Source organism: Crocuta crocuta, unplaced genomic scaffold (assembly GCF_008692635.1).
Source record: "Crocuta crocuta isolate KB4526 unplaced genomic scaffold, BGI_CrCroc_1.0 scaffold1304, whole genome shotgun sequence".
Taxonomy (NCBI): domain Eukaryota; kingdom Metazoa; phylum Chordata; class Mammalia; order Carnivora; family Hyaenidae; genus Crocuta; species Crocuta crocuta.
Genome location: NW_027531278.1, coordinates 523,609 through 534,980, shown reverse-complemented (window position 1 = coordinate 534,980; position 11,372 = coordinate 523,609). Strand labels below are relative to the sequence as shown.

The window sequence follows — 11,372 nt, the reverse complement described above, 5'->3', positions numbered from 1 at the left end:
CACTCCCAGAGAACTGAAGACAGGTACTGTGACAAAAACTTGTACATGAAAGATCACAGCAGCGCTATTTGCCGTAGCCAAAAAGTGGAAGCAAGCCAAGTGTGCATCAGTGGACGCACGGATAAACAAACGGTGGCATCTGCATATAGTGCAACATTGCACAGTCACACAGGGGCATGAAGCTCTACACTGAGTGAAAGAATCCAGGCTCCAAAGACCACATATTGTAGGATTCCATTTATACGAAAGGTCCAAAACAAGGAAGTCTATACAGACAGGAAGAAAATTCACAGTGGACAGGGACTGGGGGCAGGGGAGAATGGGCAGCGGCAGCAACTGCCAATGGGCACAGGGTTTCTATTTGGGACTATGAAAGCATTCTGGGGTTAGACAGTGGGGACTGTTGCACAAAATTGTGAATATACCAGAAGTCACTGAATTGTAAACTCCGGAATGGTTAAAATAGCCAGATTAACACTATAGGAATTTTATCTCCAAAAACATAACGAGTGCATCTGTGAACCCAAAGATCACACTCTTCAGTTAGGCTCCAACTAACTGAGCGGGTATTCATGCTCAGCCCAAAACAAAATGGTGGGTGACAATTATGAACAAACAGAGACCCTGGTCCTGAAGGCGCTCAAAGTCCAGCAGGGCACACAGGTGAGGAGAGGGTGCATACAGCACAGTGGGGCGAGTCCTTTGTTTCAGGAGAGCACAGGGTACACTGGGCACACACAGCCAGGCCTGGGAGGCTCCCAGGGGGACAGAAGGCAACACAAGTCAGGAAAGCTCTGCTGTGGGAAGGAAGGTCAAGAACACACAGGGCAGAGGGGCCATGGTGTGTGGATGCCCAGAGATGGGGAAGGACACAGCTTCCCGAAACACAGGCAAGAAGTTCGGCTGAGAGGACCCTACGGTGGTGGTGCGAGCAGTGGGAGCGGCAGCCCAGGGCTGATGGCATCGGCAGGGGTGGAGGCAGGGGGAGAGGCCAGGCCGCACTCAAGGGTGGGGATGGCACCATCAGACCTGCACTGGGCGGAAGTGCTGGAGGAGGGTGGGCCCCCATGAGTAGACCAGCTTACAGCACTCATCTGGCTGAGGGAATCCTGGCACAAGCAGCAGGGCAGACACATACATCCAACTGGAGACATTTAAGATGCGAGACGGGGTGACTGACTGAGGCAACAGAAGTAGGTAGGACATGAGGAGACCAGGACACCCATGGCCCCAGGCTAGGCGACCTAAGAGTTGGTGGCACCATTTCCTGAGGTACAGACTATTACGGAAGGGACTGAGCATTCGGCTTTGCACGTAGTGATCATAAGATGCCTGGGAGAAACGTAAGTGGGAGAGTCTGTGGGCAGCAGGTCTGGAGCTCCGAAGACAGATCTGAGCTGTGGCCACCAATACAAAGTCACTGGCATGTGCAGGATGTTGGAGGACAGGGGACCAGCATATGGTGCTCAAGGACAGTGTATAAGTGAGGACAGAAGCATAGGCTGGAAGCCTGAAGAAGGCATAAAGCAAAAGAGATGGAAAAGAGCAGCCAGAGACTGGAAGAAAAACAGGTGAAAGTACTGAACTATGTCAAAAGCTTGAGAAGTCAAGGAAAATAAGAACTGGAAAACGATTTCGTGACAAGGAAGTACTGGGTGAGCACAGAGACAGGATGGAACTGGTCTCACACAGCATGAGGGGCAAGTGAGTGGTGGTAACAAGAGATCCCCTCTGAAAGGTCCATCCAGAAAGGGCAAGAGAATGGCAGTGCCTGCTGGAAGGGGACAGTGGTGGTGACTGGAGGGAGAGCCTATCTGTGTAGATGGCAAAGGCTTCACAGCAAGGAGGGTAGAGAGGAAGGCACCCCCTCACCATTACAGGAGTCTTCCATGGACGGCAGTACAAGGTAGGGTCCAGAGACGGTGGCAGGAGGGGAGAGTGGTCCTGAGGGTTGGTGTGTCCTCTGTGCAGAAGGGCAAGATTAGCTGCCGAGGATGAACGGTGTGGGGCACGATCGTACATGAGACAAGAGTCACGAAGGGGCCAAGGCGGCCTCTGGAGAGCCTGTGGGGGCTGGGAGGACGGACTTCCAAGCATCACTGAGGGCCCAGCTATGGCTGCAGAATTCCAGCATGAATCTGGAGTGGTGCCAACCCGCACACCGTGAGCCTCTGTTCTCACGGCACATTCAGCAGCCTGGGGTGCTGGCAGGAGAATGGACCTGGGCCAGGTGGATGCCAAAGGGCCAGGGGGCCAAGGTGCTGGCTGGAGGACTGAGACAGAGCCAGTGAGGCTCTGGGCACAGGCTGTGGGACATCTGAGAAGAGAGGCTGCATCTAAGAAGTCAGAACATAAGTAGTTCCGGGGAAGACTGGACCGCAGGTGGCTGGCTGAAAGCCCACTCACGGACGTGGGAGCAGGTGCTAAGTAGGAGATAAAGTTTGCAAGTGGTGATCGTGACTGGCAGAAGAATTTTATATATTTGGATACCAGCTATACTTCAGGTTATTCCACAGAATTCTAGGAGATGCTTTCACTTCAAGGAAACACTCTGGAACACCCACTATGGATAAAACAGCCTGTAGCACAGTCCTGCCTCCATGACATAATTATATTTTCATACAAAANAAACTAATTTGACAATAAACTATTAAAAAAGAAAAAAAAAAAAAAACCTAAGCTTCCAATGAACACTGCCGACTAAGGTAGTAACAGCATAGTGTAGAGGTTAAAGGCACAGGCTTCAGTGGGAGGGAAACGGGCTTGTAATCCCAGCTCTGCCACCCAAGTAGTTATAGGGCCCTCCCCATCTCTCTGCACCCCAACTTTCCGAAGTGTAAAATCTTCAAGCACTGCTATGCAAATTAATGCTAATTATATTAAGTAAAATCAGCTATATGATGCGAATTCACACAAGGCTTGGTGCCTCTCACCCTCAAGATTCTCAAGCACTTTGACATGACCTCACCGAGCACCTCCCATGTGCAGCCCTGCGCCAGGCTGACGTACCGGACCCAGCCACCACCTGACAGAGCCCGAGGCTCAGGGAAGTGGCTCTGTGAACTGGTGTGCTGGGCTCAAGCTTATCCAGGACTTCAGCACGGAGGAAGCATGTGCTAAGGAGAACCAGGAGAAGGTGTTTAAAGGCAATCTGTTGCCCAGAAACGAATCACTAAAGACACAAATAAGACAAATGAAAATCGGGACCTAGGCTTCGGGAAGAAAATGGATGCAGAGAGCAGGCACCTGGAGGTCTTGAGACAAAGGGAAGGAGGGGAGAAGGGGTCCCACCTGTACCCCAGAAGGAACAGGGGGAGGGGTTTCAGAACATTCTGGAAGACAAGAGTTTGCTGACCAGACCTCCCTGTATGGGGTCAAAGCAGGGTTCTGGAGAGAAGCCAGAGATGTTGGCACACTGTTACCCACCGGCCCCTAAGGTCCCAAGGATAAGCTGACAGCAGTGGCAGCAGGGCCATCCCCAGCCCTTGTGGGAAAAAGAAACCCAAACATGCCCAGGGAGCAGTCAGCTGAAGGATGGACTCAAGTTTCTCCGATTTCAGACCAGCTAGCTGGCTCACAGTTGGTGAAGGCCTAGCAGGCCGTCAGTCCATCAGTCTGCCAATCCTCCTCAGCAGGGAGGGCTCCCTTGTGACAGAATGGAAGCCTCCTAGAGGGCGGGCAACTTGCCAAGGGCCAAAGGCATGAAGTGGTGGGATAGGGTCCCCACACCTTCAGACTGCAGAGCCCACACATCTCTCTCTCCAGGTGTGGACTGCATATTTGCATCCCTGCAAATCCATGTGTTGAAGCCCTAATCCTCAAAACAATGGTGTTAGAAGGTATGGCCTTTGGGAGGAGATTCCGTGGTGAGGGTGAGCCCTCATGAAGGCATTAATGCTCTTATAAGAGACAGAAGAGAGAGTGCCTCTTTCTGCTCTTGGCAGTGTGAAGACACAGCAACAAGGTGGCCATCTACAAGCCAGGCAGTGGGCTCTCACCAGAGTCTGCTATTACCATGACCTTGGACTTCTCAGCACCCAGAGCTGTGAGAAAGAAACGTCTGTTGTTCACAGGCCACGAGCCTATGATATTTTTTTGGAGCACCCTGAGCTAAGAGCCCTCTCCCTCCCAGTTCTCCCACTAGACACTCCTCACCTGGCACCTAGGATGAGCCGCTCCCTCCCTCCCTCTTTGGGGTCTCCTCTCACCACTTGAAACACCCTTTCCTCCCTAATCTGTCTCCTGTCCTCGACAGATGGCTCACATGGCCTGGACTCCTTTGGTGGCCTCACCACTGCCTGACCCCAGCTTGCAACCACCACCCAGCATACTACTGGGCCCCTACCTTAACCTTCAACCTGACTTTTCTCTGAGCTCCAGAACCTTCTCTTCCCCATACAGGCTCTGAAAATACAACAGTTAAAACTAAATTCCTTCCTCCCATTTTCACTCTCTCAAGAAACAATTGGACGTCAAAACCCTTTGGTGACATCACAGCGGTCCTGCAATGGAGTCTGGACATTTGCATTAACATACAATGCCACCTACCATCAGGTCCCCTACATGGCAACTAGCTAGTGAGAGATGAACTTGACCCACCAGCTGGCCCCTTGTTCTAGCCATGGAGCAGCTATTATGTCCTAGCTGGGTTCTGGGGATCCTCACAGCAGTCCCTGCCACCACGGAGCCAAGAGCCCAACTGTGAGCCACGCACTGAGTGAGGAACTGCTACCATGCTCGGGGCCACAAAACATGCCGGGTGCCACAGCGCAGGGGGAGCTCCACTCATCTGGAAAGACCTCCCTGAGGAAGCGACACTTGAAGTGTCATCTCAAGGATGGGGCAGTGCTTAGCTGTGGGGACAAAGGCTCTGAGGGAACAGCAGGACAAGCTACGGGAACTGAAAGCAGCGGCCCACAGCGGGGACGTGGCCCTGGGAGCTGTGGAGACAGGAAGGAAGGGCTGAGCTGGGGGAGGGCTTTTGAGGTCCCGTTCAGGAACTAGATGTCGCTGCCCCAAGGCACTGAGGGGGTGCGTGGAGTCAGACACTGAGATGATCACTCTGGCCATGCTGTGGATACCACACTGCAGGGAACCCCTACCCAACACGTGCAAACTGCATCTTGGTGCATGTTAAGGAGATTAGACACCATGACCGAGGGGGATTTACTCCAAGAATGTAAGGGGGTTGTATGACTTTCCTAGGGCTGCACCAACAAAGTGCCACAAACTAGGAGGCACAAAACAACACAGACTTATTCCCTCACACTTCCGGAGGCTAGAAGTCCAAGACTGACATGTGCGACTGGCTTGCTTCCCTCTGGAGGCTCTGAGGGAGACCGTGCCGCACGCCTCGCTCTTGGCGGCTGGCAGCAATGCTTGGTGCTACTTGGCATACAGCTGTGGTGCTCCTGTCTCTGTTCCGTTGTCACATCGCCACCTTCCCTCTGTGTCTGCGTCTCTATGTGGCCTTCTTACCAGGATGCCATTCACTGGATTTAGGGCCCACCCTCCTCCAGTATAACCTCACCTTCGCTAATTACATACGCAAAGACTACTTCCAAATAAGGTCATATTCTGGGGTTCTAGATGAGCATGAATTTTTGGGAGACACTATTCAACCCACCACAGTGGTCAATATACAAAAGCCAGTCAGTATAATACACAAGATTACTAAAATCTAGAAAAAAAGAAACACTTGATCATCTCTATACAAAAAAGGCCTCTGAACATCGACTACTTTTCATGATAAAACCACTCAAACAACTAACAATAAAAAGGAAGTTCCTTAACCCAATGAGGGCATGTTGAAAAACCCACAGCTGATACACCCAATGGTGAAAGACTAAAAGCTTCCCCCCTAAGATTAGGAACAAGACAAGGCTGACTGCTTGCATCACTTCTATGTAACATGGCTCTAGATAGAGGTTCTTGCTGGGAAATTAGGCATGAATAAGAAATAAAAGGCATCCAGATCGGAAAGGAAGAAATAAAGTATCTCTACTTGCAGGTGACATGATACTACATGCACAAGAGCTAATAGGGACTTAGACCGATAAATGTCCTTGCTCAGCTCCTAGACACCACTACAGTTAAAATCATCATAGACATGCAGTTTGGTGTCCTGCTTCCATGTCTCGCAAATGACATCACACACAGCGGGCTACCCTTGCTCTGTCGGGTGTTTAGAAGAGCGCCTTTGTGAGTACAGAGTTTTTCAGCCTTCTCGTTTCCCTGGGATAGTACTGCGACATTGCAGACGAGTGGAAGGACGGACGGGGTTAATGACCCACCAGCTGTGGAAGCATGGGGAACTAATTAAGAATGACCCCCTGTGGAAGGCTGAGGCCCCCCCCCCCCCCACCCCTGNACTGTGACCTCTTTTAGAAAAAGGGTCTTTGCAAAGGTCATAAAGTCAAGGATCTTGAGATGAAGAGACCATCCTGGATTATCTTGGGTGAACCCTACACACCATCAAAAGTACCTTCAGAAGAGAGAGGAGGGAAGACACAGACACATGGACGGGAAGCCCATGTGAGGGCTGAGGGAGAGATGGGCACGCTGTGGCTACATGCACAGAGCAGCCTCCAGGGGCCGGAAAGGGCAAGGAACAGACTCTCCACTGAAGTCTTTAGAGGGAGCACAGTGTCGGCAGATTTCAGACTTCTGGCCTCTAGGACTGTGAGAGAAGAAATAGGTTTTGCTGTAAGCCACCTAGGTGTTTGTGCTAATTTGTACAGGGACACGTACACAGGACTCTCCTGCCCATCTCCTTCTCCGCCCCACTCCTCTGCCAGTCTTGCCCATCTCTGTAACTGGCACCACCAGTCACCGCCCACCACCCCCCGGCCAGACAACTGGGGCAATGAGCTCATGGGCATCAAGTGCTATGGCCACCACATACATCCTTCTCAGTTTTCATGCTTACGCACCTTGTGTTGCACACTGCCATCTCCTATCTTACAGGAGAGGCACCTGGGGCTTATGGAGAGGTCAGTAACCTGGACAGGGTACAAGGGCACCAAAGGGCAGAGCCTGGAAGAAAGGCCTAGCAGAACAGATTGGGAAGCCAAGGGTTCTCATGGTCCCACCTCTTAGGCTGATTTAGACACACTGACATTACCCGGGAGATGGCTGAGTGAAGATGTCAACCAGGCAATGGGATGGAAATGCTGCCTTGGCTTCAGGAGGGATCAGGGCGACACAGAAACTTGGGTGCTAAATTCAACATACAGAGGATGTCTGGAATCACGGCACCGGAGGGGATGACCCAGGGAGATGGTGCAAAGTAGAAAAGAGGAGCCTGGATGGAGTTCAAGGAGCACCACCATTTGGAGGTTGGGAAGAGGGAGAGGAGCCAGTGAAGGAGTATGAGACAGACAGGGATCCAAGGGCTGAGATGTCATGAAGGCCAAGCGGACAGAGCATTTTCACTCTGAGGTCAGAAACGGTGATGGCTACCATGAACCAAATGCTTTCTCCGGGACAGGCCCTATCCTAGGCCCTTTACAGTACTTCCTTCACATGGACTCCAGGAAGCAGGCATACCATCAGTTTCATGTTAGAGATAAGGCAACTATAGTCGAGAGGGATGAAGTCGCTGCCCAGGGTCATGGGGCAAATAACCAGGGTTGTTCTATCCTCTCTCAGAGCACGCTTTATAGTCTTCCACTCCACACTGGATGGCCACTTGGCAGACTGCGTGACTACTTGCTCAGTGTGTCTCTCCCCAAGCTCTGACACACAGCAGGTACCCAAGTGCTGAGGGAAAATGCCATGTCCTCTGCCTCATTTGCTCTACAAAGTAGAAGGTAACAGCTTCTCTCAAGAGTGAGACAGAGGAGCTCTGAGGCTGGGTTTTGGGAGACTGTGGTCAATGACAGAATAATCACTGTAGAGAGAACAGGCACAAGCTGCTGAGAGAAAGACAGCCCCAAGCACTGTTGAGGGGACATGGGCTGGTCATGGGATTAGTGACCACACCCTCAGACGTCTTACTTCATGCCATTCTCATGAGCAATGTGCTCTGGGACACTGTTAGATAGCGACCCGTGCCCATCTCTTTTCACTAACCACCCAAGGCCACTCAAATGCCTCCTCCTCCATGAAGCCTTGCCCAAGGTCACAAGCAGGGCTAGCCAGGCCCTCTCCTGGCTCCCCGTGCATGCTGAGCTCACACCTCGCCTGGTCCATCATCGTATTCTCCAGCACCTGCCCCTACTAAGTGCTCATTACACATCTGTTACCCAAGAGTCATCTCACAAGTAAGCATGACGCAGTACAGGCTGTTGTCACCTTCCTGATCCCCGAAATTACTTACAGAGAGAGCCTAATCCTCTGACTGCCAGATGCACACCTGCAGTAACTGTTGGAAAGTCATTCATGGGCAATGCGTCAAGGAAATGATGCAGTTGAAAGCCTACTTGGAGGGCAGGTGCTGGAGGCGTGTCCTCACAGCTATGACTGGGTATGAAGAATCTTGTCCCCTTCAGCTAGTGGGGATCAAATGGGAGCTGTGTGCAGATGCCACGCCACTCCTGCCTGTGACTTATGGAAACTTTGTGTATTTGCCTGGTTGCACACAGGTGACCCCATTCTAACAGAGCTTCAGAACACATATGAATTAATCAAGTAGTCACCATATTTCCAGGTTAAAGGGTCTTCCAATGGCCTCATCATCATTTCATTAAAACTCTTACTTGATTCTTTAGGTGATAATTCTCTCTCCGGGTCTTTGCTGAACTAGTGGAGCAGACAGGATTGTGGAGAAGCGATGAGACAAACCCCACACGTAGCCCCACAGGCCATATACCAGGGCCGGACAGCTATGGGCGGCTCCAAAAGAGCCCACCTTCAAGTGGGGAGGAACTCAGCAGTGTAACTGAACCACAAAACAATCTACGGCCACCGCATAAGAAAAGATTTGCCTTTTCTGCAACATTGTTGAGAGTATACCTTGTTGGTATCAGCGACACTGTTTTGTCGGGCATCGAAGATGATAAGTTTGTGAGACTGTGCGTTAGCATCCATTATTGTTTGCAAGTATTTTTCATCTTCTTTGCAGCGTTTATCATTGGGACCCACAAGTGGCTGGCTGCAACGGGTAATCGTTGCCTGACTTTCTGGATGAATCCATGATAACACCTAGTGTTTATAAGCAACAAACATTAGTATGGTTCCCCTGATCACCATGCCTTAAAACTAAGTTCCTTTTCAAGTATAGCTTCTTCTGCATATTTTCCTCAAATGTGAGGGGTAAAACCAAATAGAGCATGATAGTGGCCACGGAACTCGCTGTTTGAGTCAGGTCAGAAAGAGTCTGACTAGATAAGCTCCAAAAACCCCCTTATACCACTAAAATTGTATTCTAAGAAAAACAGAAACTAAGTCAAACTATGACTAATGTCAAGCCCCACTCCTATTTGAATGATTACTTTTATTTTGTCTCCCAGTTTAAAAACATCTTGTATCTAAACCGTCACATACGTGGCAGGATGAGGGCAAGGTGAAGACAGTCCCTTACCAGATCGGAAGCTATGCCCTCACACCTCTCATTTTCCTCAAGCGGCCAAGAGACTCGGGATTATACCCAACTACAGACTCTGAGCACAAAAACGCTCACTCCCTCCTTGATTATGCGGAGAAGATCACAGGTATATATATACATATGGTCGACATCAAGCTGTACATGTGTGGGTTTTTGTATATCAATTATACCTCAATCAAGCTGGTTAAAACAATTCACCCCCTGCTGGCTCTTATGTTTACATTTGTAATGACGTCCCTGGCGTGCAGCTGTAGTATTCCGCTTAGCATCTAAGGAAGCGTATTTGCTCTAAGAGGACGCGCAGAAACCAGAGACGCATACACTGTTAATGCAACAGCACACTCTTTCTTGCTGCTCTGTCCTCATTTTCAGCTGCCTTTTGAGGTTTTTCAACTTAGTTTTCCACTTTCTATTTTGTTCACTAGTCTTTTTGCCTTGGTCGTTCCATGTTAGATCTCATACAGTATGTGTTTATGCCCGAGTGATGACGTTTCTTACTTACGGGGACTCTGCCTTTTGCTCGAAAGGCTGCCACTTTTGAAAGGTCATCATCTTTTACACTAGTTGGCACGACAATGACAGCAGGGTAGGTGTCACAGAGCTCATAGGTACTGTTCACTTTGGATATTTTCCAGCTCTCATTTGGCAAGCCCTGCAGCACATTAGAGAAGGAGGGGGAGCAAACTTTTACACTTTCAAAAAGTACTTGGCATGAACCACATCCATTCCTTACTTTCCCCGAAGATTCATTTATACTTTGTTGTTCATTGCTACTTTAATAGTTTAAATATATATTTATCTAACATAATCCATTTCTTAGCCATGTTAAAAAATGTAATGAAACAGAAGAATTTGTAAACCTATTTTAAAATGGAAATTATATACTAGAATCNGGAATATCTTCAAACTGACAGCACACTGAAGACTACACATGTTATCTAATGTAAGCCACTGGTTTGATGCTTACTCACCAACTCATTACCAGAATATCTAATAAAACCCATCCCAGGGGCGCCTAGGTGGCTCAGTTGGTTAAGTGTCCAACCTCAGCTCAGGTCATGATCTCATGGTTCGTGGGTTCAAGCCCCACATCAGGCTCTGTGCCAACAGCTCAGAGCCTGGAGCCTGCTTCAGATTCTGTATCTCCCTCTCTCTCTGACCCTCCCCTGATCATGCGGTCTCTCTCTCAAAAATAAATAAAACATTAAAAAAATTTTTTTTTAATTAAAAAAAAAAACCCATCCCAGCCAATTTGCTTTGTAAGCCCCTGTGTTTGTACTCCACTTGGCCTCTGGAAAAAGAACAAAGAACAGCATAATGAAAGGTTTGGCATCAGGAGAATGGGACATCCTGGAGATGAAGAGCCGACAAGCTAAGGGAGTCATACCGATGGCTTCTTCTCCACTACATTCTTAACCTCTGAGAAAAGGAAAAAGAAGCTCAACCCAGTATTTCCAGTTTGATAAGCAACATACTGTACCTGTCTCTTATATTCAGATACTGGATCATAAACCTTCCATCCGTTTATTGGAAATTTTTCTTTGTAGTTGAATGCAAAGAGAGTCTGGATACAAAAAACAATACGCATGTCAATGTCTCTGCTATATCACATACTCAATATTAAAGCTCCTCATTCAGCTCATAGCTGAATGTATTAAGATTTCTATTTTAATCCATAAATTTTGAAGCAACAAATTGGCAGTTTTCTTAATCATTACATAGAACTGACAAATTTTAAATATCCTAGTATTAGTTATAAACAGAGAAAGGAGAAGAAAGAAAACTCTGGAAAAAAAGGAATAATTAAACATGAGTTTTGGAGACC

General features: G+C 49.0%; 1 protein-coding gene across 1 annotated transcript in view; it reads right to left on the bottom strand.

Annotated features, from left to right (window-relative positions):
- The window catches only part of MTMR1 (myotubularin related protein 1), a 58,014-nt gene that overhangs the window by 22,953 nt on the left and 23,689 nt on the right, over positions 1 to 11,372 (bottom strand). Inside the window, exons 7-9 of the mRNA XM_077771206.1 lie at positions 11,028 to 11,111; positions 10,050 to 10,199; positions 8,956 to 9,144 (exon numbers count right to left, since the gene is read on the bottom strand). Of these exons, the coding sequence (XP_077627332.1) occupies positions 8,956 to 9,144; positions 10,050 to 10,199; positions 11,028 to 11,111 (423 nt within the window). The remainder of the gene's footprint in view (positions 1 to 8,955; positions 9,145 to 10,049; positions 10,200 to 11,027; positions 11,112 to 11,372) is intronic.